At 44.6% G+C, this 26,780-nt stretch overlaps 1 protein-coding gene across 1 annotated transcript in view; it reads left to right on the top strand.

Annotated features, from left to right (window-relative positions):
• Positions 1-26,780, top strand: part of LG02H1orf162 (linkage group 02 C1orf162 homolog) — a 98,464-nt gene that overhangs the window by 5,979 nt on the left and 65,705 nt on the right. Inside the window, exons 2-3 of the mRNA XM_073615746.1 lie at positions 10,915-11,024; positions 14,537-14,580. Coding sequence (XP_073471847.1) covers positions 14,553-14,580 — 28 coding nt within the window. The 5' untranslated portion in view covers positions 10,915-11,024; positions 14,537-14,552. The remainder of the gene's footprint in view (positions 1-10,914; positions 11,025-14,536; positions 14,581-26,780) is intronic.

Genomic DNA, 26,780 nt, shown 5'->3' with positions numbered 1-26,780 from the left:
GCAGGCCGCAGAAAAAGAGGGGGGACGAGAGAGCGCCCCCCCTCCTGAACCATACCAGGCCACATGCCCTCAACATGGGGAGGGTGCTTTGGGGTAGCCCCCCAAAGCACCTTGTCCCCATGTTGATGGGGACAAGGGCCATATTCCCACAACCCTTGCCCGTTGGTTGTGGGGGTCTGCAGGCAGGGGGCTTATCGGAATCTGGACACAAAGTAAGTTCATGCTGCCCGACGGACCGAAAAAGAAAAAAAAAGCCGCGACCAACCATGGGAGGCTCCCGCCGTCTGATGCATCTTCGCTTTGACAGCTCTTATATAACTGAGGGCGGGGACTTCCCCATGGCTTCCCCGTGGCCTTAGAGGGTGGCGGGGTCACCCGTTTCTGTAACCAGGTGGCCTGCCCCCTCTGACACTACGGGGAAGCCATGGGGAAGTCCCTGTGGCATCCGAGGGGGGCGGGGTCACCCAGTTCAGTCACCGGGTAGCTCCATCCTCAGTTATATAAGAGCTGTCAAAGTGAAGATGCGTCAGACGATGGGAGGCTCCCATGGAGGCGGGTCAGTCGCGGCTTTTTTTTTCGGTCCATCAGGCGGCGTGAACTTACTGCGTGGGACATTTTTACTTTTTTATTTTTTAATAAAGGACTTGTCCCAAACTGTGTCTTGTCTTTTTTATGACATCGGGTAGCCCCGCCCTCAGTTATATAAGAGCTGTCAAAGTGAAGATGCGTCAGATGGCGGGAGCCTCCCATGGAGGTGGGTCGGTCGCCTCTTTTTGTTTTTTTTTTTCGGTCCATCGGGCGGCGTGAACTTACTTCATGGGACATTTTTATTTTTTTATTTTTTAATAAAGGACTTGTCCCAAGCTGTGTCTTGTCTTTTTTACCATTTTGACACTTTTTTTGTGAAATGGTAGGGGGTACATTTGTACCCCGTTACCAATTCACACAGGGGGGAGACTGGGATCTGGGGTTCCCCTTGTTAAAGGGGGCTTCCAGATTCCGATAAGCCCCCCTCTTGCAGATCCCCACAACCACCGGGCAAGGGTTGTGGGGATGAGGCCCTTGTTCCCCTCCCCATGTTGAGGGCATGTGGCCTGGTACCATTCAGGAGTGGGGGTGCTCTCTCATCCCCCTTCTTTTCCTGCGGCCTGCCAGGTTGCGTGCTCAGATAAGGGTCTGGTATGGATTTTGGGGGGGACCCCTAAGCCATTTTTTTAAAATTTGGTACAGGGTTCCTCTTAATTTCCATATCAGACCCGAAGGGCGACCCAAACAGGTGAACGCCCGATGTTCGAGTCGAACTTACGTTCGACTCGAACGTCTGGCTCATCCCTAGTTGTAACGGTTGTAACGGTTCTGGTCTCTCAAAATGCGATGGCATCTTTGCAGACCCTGTGAATGTGTGTCCTAGTCTGTGCAGAATCTATCTTAATGGTAACTCAGCTCATTAGTATCCAAAGCATCTACTGAGGAAGGCCTGTGATTGGCCGATACGCATCTAGAAGGGAGGAGCTGATAGTCACATTCAGCCAGGCACTGTGTATGTGGACACAGCGGTGCTACTCTGGAGGTTTTTATGTGATTTTAAAAGTTTTTATCTTGTTAGTGCAACTTGTCTGTTTGGGGGCTTTGAAGAAATTTGTATACGGAGAACACTATGGTCTCTATACTTATTATTTACATGTTCTGAACTCATGGAATCTTGAGCCAAGCTGGGAGATGATCCGTTTCTTTGGATATTAATGAGCTGAGTTACCATTAAAAAAAGAGCCATCTGGATTACCCACCGTTGATTGGGAAGAGGAAGTGAGAGCAAAGAGCTTGTGGGGAGATCCGCATATGAGTTTTGACTCATCTGGGAGGTGAGTGCGCATTTTTACTGGTGGTGGTGTGCACTCCTTTTGAGGACGAACAATCACTGTGGTGGAATTGTGTGGATACACTGATCACAAGAAGAGTTTTTCATGTTTTATTTCTTCATTTTATGGACTATTCATTTATATGTAGGATTTATTTATTTTAGAGAATTGCACTTTATATTTATAATTTACACATAGCGCTACATTTACTTATTTACTATCCAAGTTGGGTCACAGCACCGCCTGGAAACAGAAGGGCTGTAATGATCTCTTCCTGGAATTTAAGGAAGGATCCAGTTCATCCTGAAGCTTTGTATAGCACATAAGCATTCAGCAGAGCCAATTGAAATAAGTATACAGACACTTTTTTGTACCAGTGTCTGGCCTTACGGGCAACTAGGTACGGCGCCAACAACTGGTCATTAGGGTCCACCCCTCCCATATTAAGGTTATATTCGTGGACACAGAGGGCTTTCTCCACAACACCAGTCGCCGTAGTAATTTGGACTGCCGTGTCTGCGTGAAGGGGGGACAGAACAAAAACATTCCGATTATCCCTCCACTTCACAGCGAGCAAATTATTACACTTCAAGCAGGCTCTCTCCACCAGCCTAAGATGGGAATCTACAAGCCGCTGGGGTAAGCCCCAGCGATTAGATCGCACGGTGTCACATGCGCCATGATTCCATTCCATGATCAAACAAGTGACTAAAAAGTGGCACACTCGTGTAATAATTGTCCACATACAAGTGGTACCCCTTTCTGAATAAGGGGGATACCAAGTCCCACACAATCTTACCAGCGCTCCCTATGTAGTCTGGGCAGTTCTCAGGCTCTACGTGACTATCTCTTCCCTCGTAAGCCATAAAACTATATGTATAGCCTGTGGCCCTGTCACAGAGACTTATACATCTTGACCCCATATCTGGCACGCTTGCTGGGAAGATACTGTTTGAAAGACAAGCGGCCAGAAAACTTAATCAGGGACTCATCAATGCAGACAACTTGATCGGGAGTAAACAAGGCTGCAAACTGTTGGTTGAAGTGGTTTATGAGGGGCCGAATTTTTTAGAGCCGATCATATCCAGGGTCACCCCGAGGATGACAGAGGTCATTATCATTGAAGTGCATGAACCGCAAGATCTGCTCGTATCATGCCCTGACCATGGAGGCAGAGAACACAGGCATATGGTGAAATGGGTCAGTGGACCAATATGACCGCAACTCACTCTTTTTAGTTATGCTCATTAGGAAGGATAGGCCCAGAAAAGTCTTAAATTCGGAAACCGTAATGGGCTTCCGGTCTCTGGCAAGGGTCAAATAGGGATTAGCGGCGATGAATTGACCAGCATATAAATTGCTTTGGTCCACAATAGATCTATAGAGATCCTCCGTGAAAAACAGCAAATAAAAGTCAAGTGATGTAAAATCAACTGTTTCCACCTGAATTCCGGGTTGGCCAGTGAATGGGGGAAGTACGGGTGCTGCAGAAGTGGTGGGCTCCCAATTAGGATTGGAAAATGCAGCAGGAAGGGCACTATAGGCTCGACGGGCCTGTCTTTGTCTTCTTGGTGGCTGCGGGACACTAGTTGTGCTAGCCACTGCACCAGCTTGAACTGGCCTTATGGGACTCACCACATCACCAAGTGTTACTGCAGTGCTGGTTTGACTACGACCAGGGTGTACTAGGCTGCTGGTGCTTGCCAGTTCACCAGAAGGATGAGCGGCACTAGTACTGGCTCTCTGCTCCATACGAGAGACCTGCGGTTCTTGCACCTCAACAACAGCAGAAGAACGGGGTCGGGTACGCCTGACCTTGGCAGGGACCGCAACTCCGTCGTCAGAGCTATCTGTCAGGGTGCCGCTGTTGTTTACAGGATAATATTCTGAGCCTGAATCTGACAGATGGGTGACTTCCTCTTCACTATCTGTCATGCTCAGAAATGTGTAGGCCTCTTCACTAGTGTACCTTCGATTTGACATTTTGGTCTCTAAATTTACTGGTATACTAGTCTCATAAATCAGATGTGACCAGAACTGCGTGGACTGCACAGAGTGAACCAAATGTATGTAGGTGAAAAAGTAAGTAATTTATTAAGATACGTGAATACAAATATAAACGCACCACGATTACCAAACAGTGTAAACAAACCAACAACCAAACAGTGGCCCACAAAGAACAACAACCTAACAAACATATACAGCAAAAGGGATACCAGAATCGTAATCTTAGCCAGGCCAGGGTCATAAACGGTAGATCAGCAGATGAGGGGCAAGGAGCAAGACAGACAGGGAGAAGGTGGAAGGGATCAGGCTGCAAGGCAGGGGAACAGGAATACAGGATAACACGATGAACAGGTACAAATACAGGTTCAGGATCAGGATCAGGTTTGCAGGTTCACAGGATACAGGTCAGGGCTCAAGGACAATACCAAGGCAAGGATGTGTGAGCTTGCCGGGTATTTATACCATTTCCTGCAATCAGGCTCAGGTGATGCCTGACTGCAGGAGGTGATATTGGCTCCATGCTACCAGGAACCACCCACTGGTGGACGCCAGTACTGCGGCCCAAAGATCACATAACACCTGCAGGGGAAAGCTCCCCTAACACTTCCAAACTGCCAGGAGACACCTGCTGGTGGACATTAGTATTGCACACCAAATGTCACATAGTATTAGAACAATTAACAGAACCGCGCTAATGTGGAGATATTACATAAAATCGCAAATAATCTATAACAAGTAGGATTCCCATCAACCAAATATCACATATAATGTGTCAAGATTGAAACAACATAATATATTCTAAACCCAAATATTAACAAAACACCGTTGTGACTAAATAAATAATTAATAAAAAATTGATGAATATTGTGACTGTAATATAAAAATCTTTAAAGCAAATAAATCCTCAAAAAGTGATAAAAAAAAGATGAATCCGTGACTGATAGTGACTTCAATTGAAAACAGTCCTTAACATAAATGATTCCACCAGTAGTGATTGAAGGCTTAATGGACAAAACACCTCGTGAGAAGGATCCACCACCTATAATGATGTACGCTTACCAGAGGCAAGCTTTATTAAAGCTTAAGTTAGAAATCCACTCTGCGGGGACACCACCATCGGTCTCAGCACAGGGGGAGGACCACCCGGAACTCCTATGACAACGTCCAATAAGACGAAACGTAAGGCAGACGCGCCGACGTCATCGTTTCTATCCCACTGTGAACGGGTGCATGCAGGCCGGCCGGCTGTTATACGATACATGCTGTTTTATTCGATACTTCTATGTAAGTGTGCTACTTTTATTTATTAAATTGTTTATACGGATTCACACTATGGAGGATGTGTCTTTCATTCCCCTGGGTTCCTCTTGCTGAGTTTTGGCTTCTATGGACGGAGAGTTCCGGGTGGTCCTCCCCCTGTGCTGAGACCGATGGTGGTGTCCCCGCAGAGTGGATTTCTAACTTAAGCTTTAATAAAGCTTGCCTCTGGTAAGCGTACATCATTATAGGTGGTGGATCCTTCTCACGAGGTGTTTTGTCCATTAAGCCTTCAATCACTACTGGTGGAATCATTTATGTTAAGGACTGTTTTCAATTGAAGTCACTATCAGTCACGGATTCATCTTTTTTATCACTTTTTGAGGATTTATTTGCTTTAAAGATTTTTATATTACAGTCACAATATTTATCGATTTTTTATTAATTATTTATTTAGTCACAACGGTGTTTTGTTAATATTTGGGTTTAGAATATATTATGTTGTTTCAATCTTGACACATTATATGTGATATTTGGTTGATGGGAATCCTACTTGTTATAGATTATTTGCGATTTTATGTAATATCTCCACATTAGCGCGGTTCTGTTAATTGTTCTAATTTATTTGATTTTTGTACCTACAAATTAGAACTGCAGCTTGGGGTTGTAGGGAAGCGCAGTAATTTTTTATTTTTTGTCACATAGTATTACCAGCGGGTGGAACCTTTCCTGACAACTAGTGAAACTCACAGAAAAAAGAGCTCCTGACTGTCAGCGACTGATTCAAATGCTACCAAAAAAACGCAGGAATCAGGCCTAATTCTGCGAACGCTGCAGTTATGTGTGCTGTGTTTTTTAAGTGACAGTGATCGATAGATACTGCACTTAGGTGGGCTGGGCTGGGCTGGGCGGAGGGGCTTAACGCAGGTGCTAGCAGGTATCTAAGCTGATTCTGCTAACGCTGCATTCTTGGGAACCCTAAACTATTGGGGATGCTAAGATAGTTCTGATCAGATCAAAGATATCGATCCGTTCAGACCCTATACTACTAAGGGAGGTGTATGGTGCGTGCATGGGTGTTAGCGCTACTGGCACTAATCTGACGCTGCCTGGGGCGACACAGACCCTGACTGATGCTAAAACTGATATCACCCGCCGGGCGATCAGGGGGTTAAACCTTTATTGGGTAATATATGGTGGGTGTGGCGCTATAAAAAACAAATGAACTAAGCAGCGTCACCCATAACACTAATATTGTGATCACTGGTGACAGGGGGTGAAAGGGTTAACTAGGGGGCAATCGGGGTTAAAACCTTTATTAGTAATGTATGGGGGTACCTAACACTATACAAACCTGACGGTAAAATTAATCAACTAACTGGCTAACTAGCGTCACCCGTGACACAAATACGGCGATCAGAAAAAAGATCTATTATTGACACTGGTGACGGGGTGAAAGGATTAACTGGGGGGGCGATCAAGGGGTTAAACCTTTATTAGGGGGGTTTAAGGGGGGGGTCATGATCGCACCCCCCACCCACGGGGAGGGAGGGACGTACAGTTATGCCCATTTGCCCACCCTTGCAATTCTGCCGAAGTAAATCGGCGTGCGGCAGTCGGCAAGTAGTTAATGCATTCCCTGCATTAAGGTAAAACATGTCTAGGTAGCAGTATCACCCCCTCCAGTGTAAAGTATATCGTAAAACTAGAGAAAGTGTAGAAAAGGGCAACCAAGCTGATAAGATGCATGGAGGATCTCAGCTATGAGGATAGATTAGAGTGGTGGTTCTCCACTTCAGTCCTCAAGTACCCCCAATGGGTCATGTTGTGGGAACTTCCCTTAGATAAAATAGATAAAATAGCTCTTTTCAGGTCATTACTGAGGACAGTGATGCACTCTTTATGTCCGGAGGAAAAAAGATTTAACCTTCACATATATGGAAAGGCTTCTTCACAGTAAGAGCTGTGAAAAAGAACTTTTTTTTTTTCAGCTCAGTAAATTGTTTAACCACTTCAATACAGGGCACTTATACACCTTCCTGCCCAGACAGATTTTCAGCTTTCAGTGCTGTCGCACTTTGAATGACAATTGCGCGGTCATCCATCACTGTACCCAAACTAAATTTTTATCATTTTGTTCCCACAAATAGAGCTTTCTTTTGGTGGTATTTGATCACCTCTGCGGTTTTTATTTTTTGCTAAACAAATAAAAAAAGACTGAAAATTTTGAAAAAAATAAAACTTTTGCTTTTATTTCTGTTATAAAATTTTGTAAATAAGTACGTTTTCTCTTTCACTGATGGGCACTGATAAGGCAGCACTGACAGGCACTGATAAGGAGGCACCCATAAGGTGGCACCAATGAGCGGGCACTGACAGTGGGCACTGATATGTGGCACTGATGGGCACTGGTAGGCGGCACTGATGGGTGGCACTGATATGCAGCACTGATGGGCACTCATGGGTGGCACTGGTGGGCATTGATGGGCACTGATAGGTGACACTGATGGGCACTGAAAGGCTGCAAAGATGGGTTCTTGTGGGTGGCACTGATAGGCGGCACTGATGGGCACTGATAGGTGGCACTGCTGGGCATTGATACGTGGCACTGATGGGCACTGATACGCGGCACTGATATGAGGCACTAATAGACATCCCTGGTGGCACTGGCAGTGGTAGGCATTGTGAGTGGGCACTGATTAGCAGCTGCCTGGGCATAGATTAGTTTTTCCCTGGGGGTCTAGGGGGGGCATACCTGGTGGTCCAGAGTGGATGGCCATCCTGGTGGTCCTGGGCAGGATCTGAGGGGGGTTCTCTGCTGATAATCAGCACAGACCCCCCCTGTCAGGAGAGCAGCTGATCGGCTCTCCTCTACTCGCGTCTATCAGATGCGAGTGAGAAAAGGCCAATCACTGGCTCTTCCTATGTACATCGTGATCAGCCGTGATTGGACACGGCTGATCACGTGGTAAAGAGTCCCCGTCAGAGATTCTTTACCTAGATCGGAGTTGCAGTGTGTCAGATTGACACACCGCAACAACGATCGCCGCGATGCGCACCTCTGGGGGAGCACAGCGGCTTAATATCCTGAGGACGCCATATGACGCCCAGTCAGGATATTGAAACCACTTTGCCACCATCATTCTGCTATATGGCGGGCGGCAAGTGGTTAAGAAAGAGCTGGATGCATTCTTAAATGCACACAATATGAGTACTGTAGTTACTAATATATAGAGGTAATAACACCAGGGGTAGTTGATTCTGGGAATATCCGATTGCCTCCTGGGCGATCAGAAAGGAATTTTTTCCTGTACTGAAGCATATTGGATCATGCTTTTATTGAGGTTTTTTGCCTTCCTCTGGATCAACTTTGAGTATAGGATTGTATATACAGTATGGGGGTTCTCTATTACCTTTTTGTTTTCTGTTGGTTGAACTAGATGGACTAGTGCATTTTTTCAACCTCACTACAGTATGCAACTATATGTAACTGGGGGCACATCATTTGCCTTCATACCTTGCGGTAAAAGGTGTCCCGCTTTCTCATCTCAGAAAGTTGTGAGATATGTTTCAAGATTATCAAAAAGATATAATAATCATATACTCAAAATACATACAGTGCTCCCCTTTCTCATATATATAACATTCCCTTAATCAATACAATGCCAAATAGTGCATACAAAATCCAAGTTCTCAATGATATAATATATGATTCAATCTATGAGTGAAGTGCATACTGATACTGTATACACATTGCATTGGGTGTATGTAAGTGTGCATGCATAAATATGCCAGTGTGTGCGCAGGATTTAAAGGGACCCTGTCACCAACTGAAAAAAATGGCAGTAAAAACACATTGCAATGTGCATTTGAATTTGAATGGCCGGAGAGTCAATTCTCTAGCATACCCCCTCCCTCCTTGCAAGTCGTATGGGAAGATTTTTTTGAAAGAGGCATATGCTGTCTCTTTGCTCCAACAACATGGTGTAAGGGGCTTTTTGAAAACTGCTGCTTTGCTTGAGCACAAACATTTCATTGCTCAGCAAGCTGACTTTTTTGTAAAATGCTGTGCTGAAGGATACCTAGAGCATTTTTTAGGAACAGAACACACAAATCAGCACTATTATAATGTTCAACCTTTACAGCAAACAGATATATGCTGTGGACAATGTCGGGACAAGGTGATCTAGTGCCCATGGTGAAGATGCCAAACTGTGCCCCCCTCCCCGCAAAATGTGCTTTGAGCATTATTGTCAGCAAACCCCCCCCTCAAAAAAAGAAATTAAGCAGTAATACCCCTAAACACAAATTCCCTTTGCAGGCCAAAATTTTCCCCAAACAAAAATACCCCCTCCTCCCAGTACAAACCCCCACTGCTGAAATACCCACTCCTGGCACAAAACTTTGCCCCCCCCATCCCCCCTCCCAGCTCAAATCCTCTCTCCCTAAATCCCCCCTCCTAGTATAAATATCCCCCCATTCATCCCTATTAGCACAAATTCCCCACCCCAAAAAATTCTCCTCCTAGCATAAAGCTCTTTCCCTCTCTCAAATCACCCCTTCTAGCACAACCCCCCCAATCCCCCTTCTAGCTCAAATTCTCCCCCCCAATCCCCCCCCAAATCACCCGTCCTAGCACATGCCCCCCAATTTCCCATCCTAGAACAAATCTTACTGCCTGCTGCCCTCCAAATTCCCCCTCCCAGCACAAATCCCCTCCCTCCAATCAACCCTAGAATCACTCCCCCCTTCTATCACAATTAGTAAATTCCTAGTAAAAAAACTCCCCATATTTCCCCTCTTAGAACAATTCCCCTAAAGTGTTCGCTCCTAGAACAACTGTTACCCCTGTCACCCCCAAAGTTCCCTTTCCAGAACTAATCCCCTCCACGCAATCCCCAAAGCACAAATCCTCCTTCCCTTCTTGCAAAACAAATATCCCCCAAATCACCCCTAGTAGCACATCCCCTCAAAATGTCCCCTCCTAGAAGAAATCTTACTCTGGTCAGCCCAAAATTCCCTCTTTCAGCAAAACTCCCCCCTCTAGAACAAATCTTACTTCTGTGACGCTCAATCCCCCCCCCCCCAGCACAAACCCCCCCAAAAAATTTTCTCCTCCTAGAACAAATCTTACCCATGTCACCCCCCAAGATTTCCCTCTTTCAGGACAAATCCCCCCACCTAGAATGAATCATTTTCTTCTTCTTCCCTACTAGCGCACTCTCATCCCCAGCAAAAATGTTTTTTACTCTGCCCATCCCCTAGGTCCACAGTACAATCTTCTCCTTCCTTCAACACAATAATTCTTTCACACCTCAGATGCAGATCTGATTCCCGGGCACCTCCTCAGCTTGCAGGCTGCCTTCTAGGCTCCTCATCTTGCAGGTTGCCTCCTGACTCCTCCTCTTCTTGCAGGCTGCCTTCCAGTCTCCTCCTTATCCTGACAGGTCACAGTTGGGAGGAGCTTAGGAGAAACAGCATTGCAATACTTTTTACAGGCACTGAATCATCACCGGCTCCACCGGGCGCATTGCGTCACTTGTCACGTAAGTTCAATGGATCCCTTGAAGAAGTTACGTGACAAGTTACGCAATACATCGGGTGGAGCCGGTGATGTCACTTCCAGTGCCTTGTACACCCGGAGTTAGCGGTGAGGAGGCGAGGAGCTCGTAATTTGGAGATCATACTTGCAATAATTACAAGATGTGGAAAATGTGCACACTTCCTTTATGTTTTAATAAACTTTATTTTAAATGGTATTGCTCAATGAATTTTCTCTATATATCCGCAGCATTATCAAAAATCGATCTTCATGCGAGGTGTATGTTCTTAACTACTGGAGGTGGTGTTCCTGATATTTGAAGATCTTCCTATATCTCTACACAAGCTCTCCCCCCTAAGGTGAGCGGCCAATTCACTCAATTCACAGAAGTGGATGGTGGATGATATTGAAAACCAATTTATTTTTAATTTTGGCATGGATTGAATTTTATTGTTTTTGAGTGAGAGGGTTATTTACTCATCCTATGATCATCAGAGATTTGGACTTTCAAATCACCATTGGACTTTTTTCACTATTGCACTTTATGGTTTTTTATTGTTTAGGTGTGGCAATGCACTGATCGTGGTTTATATGTTTGATTCATTTTTTTATGTAAAGGATTTAGTGCTGAACAAGCACACTAATATTTTGTATATATGGTCAAACAGCTGCTGTCTCTGTGTGTATTTAGAACAAGGAAGCAAGTAGTTGTCACCTAGCTAAATAGGGAAGCAGAAAGCTATACTCTGACCGAAGTATAAAACCTCTTAATTTTCACCCTTCTCTCCAGTAATAAAAAGTTAACAGCAATGTCATTTTTTGTGGACTCTTAAATGGTCAATCCACAGTTCTCGTTCTACAGGTTGAACTGCTGGGCTGGCCCAGACTGATTATACTGGGCTGACCTATACTCTACTATTCCAACCTATACTCAAGATTCCAGCCACATAATTTTCCTTCCAAGTTATCACCTTTACTGCTACTACCATGAAGTCTCACTCATTTTACTGCTATCTTTACTGTCAAATGAAAAGTCTGATACATACAGAAGGTGGTATAAAATTGGAAATAAAGACCTGCAAAATGCTCTAAGCTGAGTAATACTAACTTTACTAAAAATACAAAAAAATAAATAAAATAAATACATAACTTGTAGGTATACCATACCTCCCAACTTTTGAACTTTGTAATGAGGGACACTAGAGGGAGGAAGTAATTTGCAAAATGTGGGTGTGGCCAAACTCTTAACACTGGGAGGGGCTTAAGCAGTGTGGTGGACAGGAATGGCAGAGGAGAAGGGTCTGCAGGGCAGTGTACGGGGGTCAACAGGGCAGAGAAGAGGCATCACAAAGGCAGAGGACAGAGGATAGGGTGTCAGTAGAGCAGGGTACAGAGGTCAGCAGGACAGAAGACGGGGTCAGTAGGGAGGAAGATAGGGGGGGTCAGTAGGGCAAGGTACAAGGCACAGCAGGACAGAATACGGGGTCAGTAGAGCAGGGTACAGGGGTCAGCAGGACGGAAGACAGGGGGTTAGTAGGGCAGGGTACAGGGGTCAGCAGGACGGAAGACAGGGAGTCAGTAGGGCAGCATACAGGGGTCAGCAGGACAGAAAACAGGGGATGAGTAGGGCAGGGTACAGGGGTCAGCAGGACAGAATACAGGGGGTCAGTAGGGCAGGTCACAGGGGTCAGCGGGACAGAAGACAGGGAGTTGGTAGGGTAGCATACAGGGGTCAGCAGGGCAGAAGACAGGGGATCAGTAGGGCAGGGTACAGGGGTCAGCAGGACAAAGGAAATGGGGGTTAGTTGGGCAGGGTACAGGGGTCAGAAAAACAGGGAGTCAGTATGGCAGGGTACAGGGGTTAGCAGGACCGAGGAAAGAGGTTGTCATTAGGGCAGGTTAGAGGGGTCAGCAGGACAGAAGACAGGGGGTCAGTATGGCAGGGTACAGGGGTCAGCAGGACAGGAGAAAGGGGGTCAGTAGAGCAGGGTAAAGGGGTGAGGAGGAAAGGGGGTCAGTAGGGAAGGGTACAGGGGTCAGAAGGACCGAAGACCAGGGGTCATTAGGGCAGGGTACAGGGGTAAGAAGGACAGAGGACCAGGGGTTAGCAGGACGGAGGACCAGGGGTCAATAAAGCAGGGTACAGGGGTGAGCAGGATGGAGGACCAGGGGCCAGTAGGGCAGGGTACAGGGGTCAGTAGAGCATGGTACAGGGTGAGCAGGACGGAGGACCAGGGGTCAGTAGAGCAAGGTCAAATCCCCCATTACTCTTTTTAACCAAAATCCCCCCACCCCCTCCTAGCACAAATCCCCCCCAGTCTATCCCCCTTTACTCCTACACCCCCCAATGACTACCCCCTCCCCTTGGTCACATGGGACCCCCATCAAAGTATCTTCAGGCTGACTCTCCTGTTGATTCCAGCGATCAGTGGGCAGAGCTTTCCATCTCCTCTGAAGACTTGCATAGACCTCTCAGATCGTGGTTCTAGCAGAGTGGAGTGCATGCTCCCCGCCTCCTCCTCTGTACAGGAATACAAAACATTACAGCAGGAGGAGGAGGGGACGGGCTCAGTGCGCTCCACTCTTCAGTGTGCGTCCATGTGTCAGAGGCAGCAGGACCAGCGGGGAGAGATGCCGGTGTTCTGACGAGAAGTGTTCTCCTATCGGATAGTGTCCGCCCCGTACTGCGCAGACGCAGCGCTTGCGCAGTACGGAGGAGAAGGAGATGCCAAAAGTGTCCGAAGTTGATCAGCTGACCATCAGCTGTACACGGCGCTTGGGCACTTATTAGTGATGGCTTTCTAAGAGGGCCCCTCGCGGGCTCGCTTCGCTCGCCGCGCTTCGGGCACGGCCTCGCTGCGCTCGGCATCTATTTATTCTAACTCTATGTCCACTTGGATAGTAGAGAATGAACCTGGACACAGGGTGAGAATAAAAGCGCAGGCGCTGTGTACAGCTGATGATCAGCTGTTGAACTTCGGAGACTTTCGGCGTCTCGTTTGTCCTCCGTACTGCGCCTGCGCAGTACAGGGCGGACACTTTCCGATGGGGGACAGTATTCGATAAGACACCGGCTGGCGGCTGCAATGCACAATGTGGCTTGCGGCGTGTGTGCGGGAACCTAGACACCCTGCTCATGCCACGGATGATCCGGGATCCCCTCTCCCCAGAAGCATGAAGTTTACGGTTTATGCTAGATTCCCGGAGTGGGCGAGGCTTAGTACCAAAGCCATGGGCACTGCATGGAGCATGGTTGCAGGCTTCCAATAGAGAGGGAGTGGGCAGGACGCGTTATAACGGCAAAGCCCTGAGCACCGCACTAGTTGTAATTACAAACTTCTATTAGCGGCACCGTGCTGTTAATGCTAAGAAAGGACAGGTGCTATTTAAAGGGGCTGCAGGACACAGTGTGGGACAGTGGGAATGTGTTAGAATCGCTGGACAATCCCGCGGAATCCAGGACTGTTGGGAGGTATGTAAATACAGTGCATCCAGAATGTATTCCTAGCGTTTCACTTTTTCCACACTTTGTTATGTTGCAGCCTTATTCCAAAATACATTAAATTCATTATTTTCCCCAAAATGTCGTGACAAAGGCTACGAATACTTATGTAGATGTGATTTTTTTTTCCATTTTTTATTTTTAATAAATTTACAAAGATTTCAAACAAACTTCTTTCACGTTGTCATTATAGGGTATTGTTTTCAGAATTTTGAGGAAAATAATGGATTTAATCCATTTTGGAATAAGGCTGTAACATAACAAAATGTACAAAAAGTGAAGCGCTGTGAATACTTTCCGGATGCACTGTATATGTAGTATTTTGTCAGCTATGTGGCAGTTAACACAATTTACTTTATTTACTCATAGATATTCAGCAAGAACAATGGGCGGAGGATCTTCCAAATCTACACGTAAGTACCAAATGTCAATCTAAAGTGGATCTAAAATCAATCACTAGATTCTCATATAACCTAAACATACAGTATTTATGTAATTTCAAAAGTTGTTTTAGATTCTTTTAAATCTTCATCTTAAACTAAAAAATAACTTTTGATCTAACCATGAGGATTTTTGGTTAGGAATATTCTGTTATGAGGTGGCAATTGGTGTGTCCCAGTTGTATACCTAAGTTGTCAATTTGTCAACTTAGGAGGCTAAAAGGGGTATGCGAACCAGGCAAAGTTCAAGGAGGTTCTGTGAACCCTGTATCCCCAAATCTTGCTTTTTGTGGCCTTTTCTCAAGACTAATTTGCAAGCTTTTGTGAAAAAAGACAAGGGTAGTTGGGAACTGGTATGGAGAACATGTACCAATGCAACCTTTTTTTCAAGTGTAGCTGAGTGCTGCAGCCAGTTTCTCTCTGCAGCTGATAGGAGGGATCTGTGTGAAACCCCCCTTGCTCCCCCCCCCCCCTCCTGGTAAAGAGCTTGGGACAATTAGGGATCAGGGGAGCTTCAGCCAATCAAGGAGCAAGAGAGTCTGATCCAATTGAGCATGAGAAAGAAAACTTGCTGGGCTGAAGAGCCTCATGAGAATTGTTGGTCTTAAAGAAGCACTGAATCATCCTTGTTTCTAGAGACTTATGGCTACTGGACTTCAGTTCCCACAAACCCTTCCTGCTAGAGGAGGAGCGTTACACAGTGCTATCTGGATAAACTGATCGAGATCTGAGCAGTCCTGGGAGAGAGAGCAATGGAGACAGATCTACAGTCAGGGTCTGTGTCCCACAGCCGAAGGACTGAAGCCATTAAAGAGGAGCTGAGGAACTGAGTTGAGAGAGAGAGAGAGAGAGAATCGCTGCGGCTTCAGGGTTTGGGCGGAGAGACTGTGGCCTGTGTGACAATCTGGGACCTGACCGTTGGGAGCTGCTGATCATCAATTCATTGGGATCGGATTAGCAGCCAGCCAGGAATCAGTGAACTGAACTACATGTCCTAAACACCCCCCACACTTTGTTAGCTCAAACGTTACTTACTAGGTGCCAGGTGCTTCTATCACCTCCAGGGGCATGCCACATTGGGAATGTGTACCCCCACTTACTGGGGGTACGTACACATGGGGTTACTGGGATTATCTGCTCAAGGTTCACAACAGGACCCTTTCTATTGCTTTAAACTCATTGATATTGTTTAGTGACTTTGGCAATGCAGTTTAAGATTCAGGTTAACACTGCTGTGGTTTCTGTAAGTGCAAGCTAATGATTTGTTGCTCATTTGGCTATTTTAGTACTCTTTTGTCTATGCATTCATCCGTTTGTTCATTTGTACCATATTACCAAAAAAAGAGACCTTATTGTATTGGACTTTTCCTGGTACCAGAGAGGAACAGTCACACATTTAGTTAATTAAATTCAAAATGTTATAACAAAAAAACTGTATATTATCAAATATTTAAAAAATCATCAGAAATTAGTCTTTGTTAAATGTTCCAGGAGGTCGACGTATTTCACATCTAACCGATTCCTCAGGACCTCATTGTTTTGGCAACAAAGAAAATTGGCCTGTCCAAGAGAGAAAATAAAGTATTCAATACATTTGCATGTGGCAGAGAGTCATATTCTAAATAACACACTGTGCTTGCTGCATCAAATTACATATCGCCCTATGAGCGTGACACAAGGATGGTGGTATATTGTGTAGTGCAAACCAAATCTATTGGATGATATGGCAAAGTTAAGTGTATGACAATACACATACTATCCTATATAAGAACAGGGATAGATAAACAACTAATCGCCAGATACACAACCCTTTTAAACGTCTTTAGGATGCCCCTCTGATCATAACACTTACTTATGAATTGAAGAAAAGACTGGACGGCTGCACTCTGTTGACACCTTTATTGAAGACGGTTTAAAAATTCTTCTGGTACCAAGACATCAGAGGCACAGGATCAATGCAAAGCTGACATATTTCACACCACTATGGGGTGCTTAGTCATAGCTGTTGGAAGATGCAATGACCATCCATATATATATATATATATATATATATATATATATATATATATATATATATATATATATATATATATATATATATATATATATATATATATATATATATATATATATATATATATATATATATATGGGGATGAGAAAAAGGTTGATCAAACAAGAAATCCTTTTGATAGGCCACCCACATGGATACGTCAGTCCAAATTCCTGGACACATACGAAACACCTGGAGTCATGCACGTGCATGGGATATCTTAATCAATGAACTTAAACACGACATCCCAAAATAACCTGATAGACATATCTGATGTATCGTGCAACACAAAAATGCATGATGAACAAACATAATATGTAATTATTCATACTTTGGAACAAATTAATCAATGAATAAAAGATGAAGAAAGTGAAAAAAATGAAAAAGAAAATAAATGAATGATGAAAGAATAAATACACAAATGAAAAAGTAAAAAGCTGAAAAACCAAGTACCATATCTATATCTATCTATATATATCTATATATAGATATCTATATATATATAGATATCTATATATAGATATATATATATCTATATATAGATATCTATATATAGATATATAGATATCTATATATAGATATATATATATATATATACAAATGCACATTAAAAACATGAGTTTATGGAAATTAAAATAAAACACATTGAAACACATTGGGGCTGATTTACGAAGCATTTGCGCCATGACTGTAACGCAGCGCGATCCCCCATTTACTGTTCTCTTCCCGGCGCACGGGAAGAGGTGATCTGTACGCCACTATAGACCTGGTGCACGGCATGTTTAACTTCAAATTGAAACAAGCTGGAAGTGCCAATAATATGGGGGTGATGTGGGGAAGTGTTGTACTAACTGTCCAAGTCACAAATATGGCCAATATAGAACGAGAAAGTGACTTTCTCGGAACAAGCTGGCAGCGCCGGCAAATACATTTAAACTGCGGGAGGTGAATTTATGCACTGCGCATGCTCAAACGGCATTTGCGCTTGTTCAAATACTTTAGTTCAGTGCGCCGGCAAAATATTAGTAAATGTCAGGCAACGTAAAAGCATTTGCATAGGTTGAACGGGCGCACCTCTGTTTTTTTTTTTTTTTTTTTAATGTTGGTTCACTTCGTGCGGCTCTAATGAAATGTCAGTCCGGCAAAACACATACAAGTTCATTGATAAAAACAGCATTAAGAAAACAAACACAATTCAGAAAAAAAAATGGGTTCCCCCGAAATTCAATACCAGGGCCTTCAGGTCTGGTATGGATATTAAGGGGAACCCCACGCCAAAAAAAAAAAAAATGACGTGGGGTCCCCCCAAAAATCCATACCAGGCCCTTCAGGTCTGGTATTCTGGTATGGATTTTAAGGGGAACCCCGCGCCAAAATTTTAAAAAAATTGGCGTGGGGTCCCCCCCAAAAATCAATGCCAGACCCTTATCCGAGCATGCAACCTGGCAGGCCGCAGGAAAAGAGGGGGGGACGAGAGAGCGCCCCCCCTCCTGAACCGTACCAGGCCACATGCCCTCAACATTGGGAGGGTGCTTTGGGGTAGCCCCCCAAAACACCTTGTCCCTATGTTGATGAGGACAAGGGCCTCATCCCCACAACCCTGGCCGGTGATTGTGGGGGTCTGCGGGCGGGGGGCTTATCGGAATCTGGAAGCCCCCTTTAACAAGGGGACCCCCAGATCCCGGCCCTCCCCCCTGTGTGAAATGGTAAGGGGGTACAAAGGTACCCCTACCGTTTCACAAAAAAACTGTTAAAAATGACAAGAGACAGTTTTTGACAATTCCTTTATTTAAATGCTTCTTCTTTCTTTCTTCTATCTTCCTTCGGTTTCTTCCTTCGGTTTCTTCCTCCATCTTCTTCCTCTTCTGGTTCTTCTGGTACTTCTGGTTCATCCTCCGGTGTTCTCGTCCGGCATCTTCCTCCGCGGCGTCTCCTTCTCTTCTTCTCCTCGGCCCGCTCCGCAACCATGATAGCATGGAGGGAGGCTCCCACTCTTCTCTTCATCTTCTTCTCTTCATCGTCTTGTCTTCATCTTCTTCTCTTCATCTTCTTGTCTTCATCTTCTTCTCTTCATCTTCTTTTCGGGCCGCTCCGCATCCATGCATGGAGGGAGGCTTCTGCTGTGTGACGCTTCTCCTCTTCTGACGTTTCTTAAATAACGGGGGTGGGGCCACCGGTGACCCCGCCCCCTCTGACGTCACAGGGAACACCACAGGGAAGTCCCCGTCAAGTCCCCGTGCATCAGAGGGGGGCGGGGTCACCGGGTGGCCCCGCCCCCCGTTATTTAAGAACCGTCAGAAGAGGAGAAGCGTCACACAGCGGGAGCCTCCCTTCATGCATGGATGCGGAGCGGCCCGAGGAGAAGAACGGAAGGAGACGCCGTGGAGGAAGAAGCCAGACGAGAACACCGGAGGAAGAACCAGAAGTACCAGAAGAACCAGAAGAAGAAGAAGATGGAGGAAGAAACCGAAGGAAGATAGAAGATAGAAGAAAGAAGAAAGAAGATAGAAGAAAGAAGAAGCATTTAAATAAAGGAATTGTCAAAAACTGTCTCTTGTCATTTTTAACATTTTTGACAGTTTTTCTGTGAAATGGTAGGCCCTTACCATTTCACACAGGGGGGAGGGCCGGGATCTGGGGGTCCCCTTGTTAAAGGGGGCTTCCAGATTCCGATAAGCCCCCCGCCCGCAGACCCCCACAACCACCGGCCAAGGGTTGTAGGGATGAGGCCCTTGTCCTCATCAATATGGGGACAAGGTGTTTGGGGGCTACCCCAAAGCACCCTCCCAATGTTGAGGGCATGTGGCCTGGTACGGTTCAGGAGGGGGGGCGCTCTCTCGTCCCCCCCTCTTTTCCTGCGGCCTGCCAGGTTGCGTGCTCAGATAAGGGTCTGGTATGGATTTTTGGGGGGACCCCACGCCATTTTTTTTTCTTTGGCGCGGGGTTACCCTTAAAATCCATACCAGACCTGAAGGGTCTGGTATAAATTTTGAGGGGGATACTATAGACACCCCCCAGGTACGAAATTTAAAGGGATATTACACTTTTATTGTTTCACTTTAAGCATTATTAAAATCAGTGCTCCTGAAAAATGACCATTTTTATGACTTTTCTTGCATTGATCCATGTCCCCGGAGGCAGGACCCAGGTCCACAAACAATTTTTATGACAATAACTTGCATATAAGCCTTTAAAATTAGCACTTTTGATTATTCATGTTCGTGTCCCATAGACTTTAACGGTGTTCGCATGTTCGAACAAATTTTTTGCCTGTTCGCAAGTTCTGGTGTGAACCGAACAGGGGGGTGTTCGGCTCATCCCTAATTGCCGGACCGACATTTCATTATAGCCGCAAGTAGTTTTAAATAACTTTTATTCCTTAAGGGCCAGTTAACACCACATGCAGTCCAGTGCCTTTTTTTTTCTGCATCAAAAACGCACGGAAAGTAGGTTATATGGTTTTCAATGGCATAGTTAACACCAGTGCTTGCAGTTCCAGTGCGTTTCCAGTTCCCAAAAAAAAAGTAGAACATGCTGCATTTTTTATGCACTGGACCAGGGGTCTTCAAACTACAGCCCTCCAGTTGTTCATGAACTTCAATTCCCATCATGCCTAGTCATGTCTGTGAATGTCAGAGTTTTACAATGCCTCATGGGAAGTGTAATTCTGCAACAGCTGGAGGGCCGTAGTTTGAGGATCCCTGCACTGGACTGTACTGGAACGCTGTAAAATGCATCAAAAACGCACTGGAACGCACCTAAATGCACCAAAAACGCACTGCAACACACTTGTCCCCCCATCTTTTTTCTTAACCTTAAATAAGGACAAGTGCGTTCCAGTGCATTTTTATGTGTTTTACAGCTTTCCAGTACAGCCCAGTGCAGAAAAAATGCAGCATGTTCTACTTTTTTTTCTGGAACTGGACCGCACTGGAACGGCAAGCACTGGTGTGAACTATGCCATTGCACACCATATACCGAATTTCCATGCATTTTTGATGCATAAAATATGCACTGGACTGCCTTGGTGTGAACTGGCCCTTAAGCAATTTGGCATATTTAAAGGCATTTCTCCTTGTTTCGCTTTTGGGGTTGTCCAATTGGTGACAAGCCTCATACACACTATCAGATTTTCTGCTGATTTTTGTCTTCAGATTTACTAAAACCCTGTAGTGCAAGGGCCTGCCTGATTGCATACAAATTGAAACTCCTAAGGTTTGACCTCATATTATATGGCTTTGGTAAATCTGAAGGAAAAAATCAGCAGAAAATCTGATAGTGTGTATGGGGCTTTAGGGTGGGACCTGGGCCCCATACCCATTTTAAGGCCAATAACTAGAAGATAAGCCAGCCAAGTGGGGACTAGTAAAATTGCCAAGTCAGTTCCCTTAGACTGCAATGGTATTTGTTGTATAACTTTTGCACATTTTAGGATCTTTAGTTGCCCCCCTGGACTACGGGGTGTTTTGTCCCATCTGTAATTTTGGTGCATGCTGGATGATGTGCTTAATTTTGGACAGTGGGGTGGCTTCTTTTGTGCTAGCTGCATTTGGGTTGTTCTGGGCATGCTCAGGGACTTTGTTTTTTTTGGTGGTGCTTTTTGTGTGTGAACAGCACTTGGATGTTTCTGGGCATGCTCAGAGTGTGTTTTTTGGGTTAGTAATTTAAGGACATCCTTAACAGGTGTACCCACTTTGAAGTTCTCTCTACATTGGGTGAACTTGCATTTTGTGTGTTTCATGGACTGTCCATGTGTTTGCAATTGCCTCATTAGCACACAAACCTATGTTATATAAAGCGTGCAGATAGCAATCTTTACTTTGCCCTGAAAAGAGCCAATATTGTGTGTGTCTGGGGCTGGCAAGAGAGTACATTTGGGTGTCTTTATTGAGTTTCTAACACATGTATTTTCTATTTGTATTTTGTTATGTTGTTGCAAAACAGATGTGTTTTTATGCAATTTATTTGTTACTTTGGTTTGCTGTTTTTTTTTTTTTTGGTTGGTGGTTATTTTACCATGAATTTTTTTATGTTGGCAATTTTTGTTGTTTTTACGTTCACTTTGATTTAACTGTCTGTGCTGCATTATTTTTAAAATTCTTTCTCAAAATGTTGTGCCTAATGTTGTTTTAATCCTTAATAGATGTCCATTTGTGGGTGTACTCCTTTTTAACTCCTGTTAATTTACACTGCAAAAGGGTCAAACCTATTCTGTTAGTGTCTCAAATTAACATACATGTGTGTATTTTGCTTTCCTTGCTTCTTTTCCAAGTCCTGTGTGTTTTTTTTTTTTTTTTTTTTTTTTTTTTTTTTGGACCAATAAAATTTTTAAAATTCTTTGTTTTATGTGTGTTCTTTTCATGCAACGGATTTCCCAACTGCAGCTTAACTAGGCTGATTGGCATGTCTTAGACAAATCCCTTTTTTCATATTTTTTTTTTTTTTTTTTTTAATTTTAAGTTCCTTTCCTGGTGCCTTTATGGTAGCACATGCATGGATTGTGCATATGCTGCCATGGATAGTGACAAGGAAATCAACATTTCAGAGTGGTAAGTATTACATTTTCTTTTTGAGCAGTGGTTTTCAGCCTCAGTCCTCAAAATAAAAGCTGATCACCGGCTTAGGTGCAAGGGACATTGGTCCCGAAGAGGCAATTCTGCCTCATCTGTGCCCACCAGTACCATCTGCCAGTGCCACCTATCAATGCCCACCAGTGGTCCCAAGAAGTGCTGCCTATCAGTGTAAACAATCAGTGCCGCCTCATCAGCGTACATCAATGAAGGAGAAACATTTTTTAAAAAATTAAAAAAAAAAAATTAAAATAGAAAAATTTGCAAAATTTAATATTAAAATATCCAAAAATATACAAAATTATTTATAGAAATCTGTCTTTTCTTTTTTTTGAACAAAGGAAAAAAAACACAGAGGTGATCAAATACCACCAAAAGAATGCTCTATTTGTGGGAACTTAAAAAAAAAAAAAACAAACATTTGGCTAAGTATGACCACACAATTGTCAGTCAAAGTGCATCAGCGCTGAAAATTGGTCTGCACAGCAGGGGGGTTTAAGTGCCCAGTAAGCAAGTGGTTAGTTTCTAATGCCAAATATGGATTTCTGTAATAAAGATGTGTGCCCGCTGTGTATACGGCATGTGTGTAAGCAAGTCGCACACATATGAACGGTACCCATTGTAAATCATGGGGTACAACTTGTGATGCAACTTTTCAGTCCCAAGTGGCCTTAGGCTCTCTCTCCACTACTGCGAGTTGTTGTGCGACTTGACACATGTGAAGTCGCAGGACAAGTCAAAACACATGTATTTCAATGTTCCCCCCTTCTAATTGGTGCAACTACAAAAATAGGTCTTGCACTACTTTGTTCCAACTTCAGTGCGACTTTTTCTCAGATGTTTTGAATTAGTCGCATGACACGGCATTAAGGCTCGGTTTCCACTATTGCAAGCCCAAAGTTGCGTGGTTTTTGCCGCGAGTTTCCCGCAACTTTTTGCTAAAACTTGAAGCAATGCCTGTGTATTTTTGAGGTCTATGGACCTCAAGTCGCATCAAAGTGGGACCAAAGTAGTGCAGGGACTACTTTGAAGTTGCTGCGACTTGAAGTCGCAGACATCTGAACGGTACTCTTTGTAAATCATGGGGTAGAACTTGTGATGCAACTTTCCCTAGGGGCATGACAAGTTGCAATAGTGGAAAACAAGCCGAAAAAGCACGTTGGAAATCACGCAACTTTGGGGTTGAAATAGTGGAAAGAGAGCATTAGGCTAAAGCAGTAATAGGAAGATGCACTTTAAGAATTACTTCTACAACCCCTGGCAAAAATTATGGAATCACCAGTCCCTGAGGATGTTCCTTCAGTTGTTTATTGTTGTAGAAAAAAAGCAGATCGCAGACATGGCCAAAAACTAAAGGCATTTCAAATGGTAACTTTCTGGCTTTAAGAAACACTAAAAGAAATCAAGAAAAATAATTGTGGTGGCCAGTAACAGTTAGATTTATAGAACAAGCACAGGGAATAAATTATGGAATCACTCAATTCTGAGGAAAAAATTATGGAATCATGAAAAACAAACAAAATAACATTCCAACACATCACTAGTACTTTTTTGCACCGCCTCTGGCTTTTATAACTGCTTGCAGTCTCTAAGGCATTGACTTAATGAGTGATAAACAGTACTCTTCATCAATCTGGCTCCAGACTTCTCTGATTGCTGTTGCCAAATCATCTTTGCAGGTTGGAGCCTTGTCATGGACCATTTTCTTTAACTTCCACCACAGATTTTCAATTGGATTGAGTTTTGGACTGTTTGCAGGCCATGACATTGACCTTATGTGTCTTTCTTCAAGGAATTTTTTCACAGTTTTTGCTCTATGGCAAGATGCATTATCATCTTGATAAATGATTTCATCATCCCCAAACATCCTTTCAATAGATGGGATAAGAAAAGTGTCCAAAATTTCAATGTAAACCTGTGCATTTATTGAAGATTTAATGACAGCCATCTCCCCAGTGCCTTTACCTGACATGCAGCCCCATATCATAATTGACTGTGGAAATTTGCATGTTTTCTTCAGACAGTCGTCTGCATAAATCTCATTGGAACAGCACCAAACAAAAGTTCCAGCATCATCACCTTGCCCAATGCAGATTCGAGATTCATCACTGAATATGACTTTCATCCAATCATCCACAGTCCACGATTGCCTTTCCTGAGCCCATTGTAACCTTGTTTTTTTGTGTTTAGGTGTTAGAGATGGCTTTCTTTTAGCTTTTCTGTATGTAAATCCCATTTCCTTTAGGCGGTTTCTTACAGTTCGGTCACAGATGTTGACTCCAGTTTCCTCCCATTTGTTCCTCATTTGTTTTGTTGTACATTTTCTGTTTTCAAGGCATATTGCTTTAAGTTTTCTGTCTTGACGCTTTGATGTCTTCCTTGGTCTACCTGTATGCTTGCCTTTAACCACCTTCCCATGTTGTTTGTATTTGGTCCATGTTTTAGACATAGCCGACTGTGAACAACCAACATCTTGTGCAACACAGCGTGATGATTTACCCTCTTTACCTACATACTAACAAGCAGATTTAATCTGATGCAGGTGTTAGTGTTTATAATGAAAATTTACAGGGTGATTCCATAATTTTTTCCTCAGAATTGAGTGATTCCATAATTTATTCCCTGTGCTTGTTCTATAAATCGAACTGTTACTGGCCACCACAATTATTTTTCTTGATTTCTTTTAGTGTTTCTTAAAGCCAGAAAGTTGCCATTTGAAATGCCTTTAGTTTTTGGCCATGTCTGTGATCTGCTTTTTTTCTACAACAATAAACAACTGAAGGAACATTCTTAGGGACTGGTGATTCCATAATTTTTGCCAGGGGTTGTAATTGTAGAAAATCAAACAGGCTCTTGCACTGAATCTAATTTATGGAAGATCTGACTGATTGGCCAGTGTATGGTGACCTTTAAAGATATGAAAACTTGAATTTCTGGTGTTTAAGCCTCATACACACGATGGGACTTTGTACCCCGTGTATGGAGCCCGCTCTGCTCAGCGGGGGATCGCTCCGTCGATCCCCGCTGGGCAGGCAGATGACAGGTCTGTCTCTGAACACTGTGCAGGGACAGACCTGTCAGAGTGCCGCTTTCCTCTATGGGGGATCGGATGATGACGGACTGTAGAGTCCGTCGTCACCCGATCCGATCCGCAGATGGATGGAAAAATAGTTTTTTCCTCCGTTACACTTTTTAGGATTGGAGTGGGTCGGATGTCAGCGGACATGTCACCACTGACATCCGACCCTCCACAGAGGTCTATGGAGTGTCCGTTCAGGTCCAAGGCAGACCTGAAAGGTCCGTCTGTGTGAGGGGGGCCTTAGGCCCCTTTCACACTGGGGCAGGCGGTATCGGTAAAACTGTGCTATTTTTCGCACTGCTTTACCAGCGGTATTCGGCCGATAGCGGTTCTAACCCCCCTAGCGGCCGAAAAGGGGTTAAATCCGCACGCAAAACACCACTGTATCGGCGTTTTGCCGGCAGTATAGCTGCGCTGTCCCATTGATTTCAATGGGCAGGAGCGTTTTATACACCGCTCCAAAGATGCTGCTAGCAGGACTTTTTTTAGGCCCCTTTCACACTGGGGCATTTTTAGGAGCTACGGCACTAAAAATAGCGCCTGAAAAAAGCCCTAAAGAAGCGGCTCCATTCACTCCAGTGAGGGCTTTCACACTGGAGCGGTGCGCTGGCAGGGCATCACAAAAAGTCCTGCCAGCAGCTTTTTTGGAGCGGTGAACTTACTGCTCCTCCCCATTAAAATCAATGGGGCAGCGCTGTGATACCGCCGGCAAAATGCCAATCCAGTGGCGTTTTGCGGGCGGATTTAACACCTTTTTGGCCGCTAGCAGAGGGGTTAAAACCGCCCCGTGGGGGGTTAAAACCGCCCCGCTAGAAGCCGCTTTACCTCAGACGCCCCCACCACCCCAGTGTGAAAGGGGCCTTAAGCTCTATTCACACTAATGCGTTTTTTGATGCATTTTGCATTTTGCAGAAATGCATGGGAATTTTTTAACATGGGTTCCTATGGAACATGTTCACATCAATGCATTTTTGTGCCTCTGCGTTTTTGGAAAGGGTCGGGGACTTTTTTTCCCGCAAAATGCAGCATTTTGCTTGTAATAGATTTCACTAGACCTGCATTCAAAACGCAAGTACCGCCGATCGGCGGCTCTCCTTGTCAGAGGGGGGGTCTGTGCTGATAATCAGAACATTGATTATTAGCACAGCCCCCTCAGATGTGCCACAACACCTCAGATGTGCCACCTCAGCTGTCAGTCAGTTCCCCAATTAAAAGACAGCTCACAGTGCCCATCAAAGTGCCAATCAGTGCCCATATCGGTGCTAATCAGTGCCCACCACAGTGCCCATCTCGGTGCCCAGCAGTAAAACCTGTCAGTACCTCAACATCAGTGCTGCCCATCAGTGCCACCTGTCAGTGCCAATCACAGCTGCCTGTCAGTGCCCATCACAGCCGCCAGTCAGTGTCTATCAGTGCTGCCAGTCAGTGCCCATCAGTGACGCCTATCAGTGCCCATCAGTGCTGCATATCA

The sequence above is a fragment of the Aquarana catesbeiana genome, linkage group LG02 (genome assembly GCF_042186555.1).
Source record: "Aquarana catesbeiana isolate 2022-GZ linkage group LG02, ASM4218655v1, whole genome shotgun sequence".
Taxonomy (NCBI): Eukaryota; Metazoa; Chordata; class Amphibia; order Anura; family Ranidae; genus Aquarana; species Aquarana catesbeiana.
The sequence above is the reverse complement of the archived record's forward strand: the minus strand, read 5'-3'. Positions and strand labels throughout refer to the sequence as shown.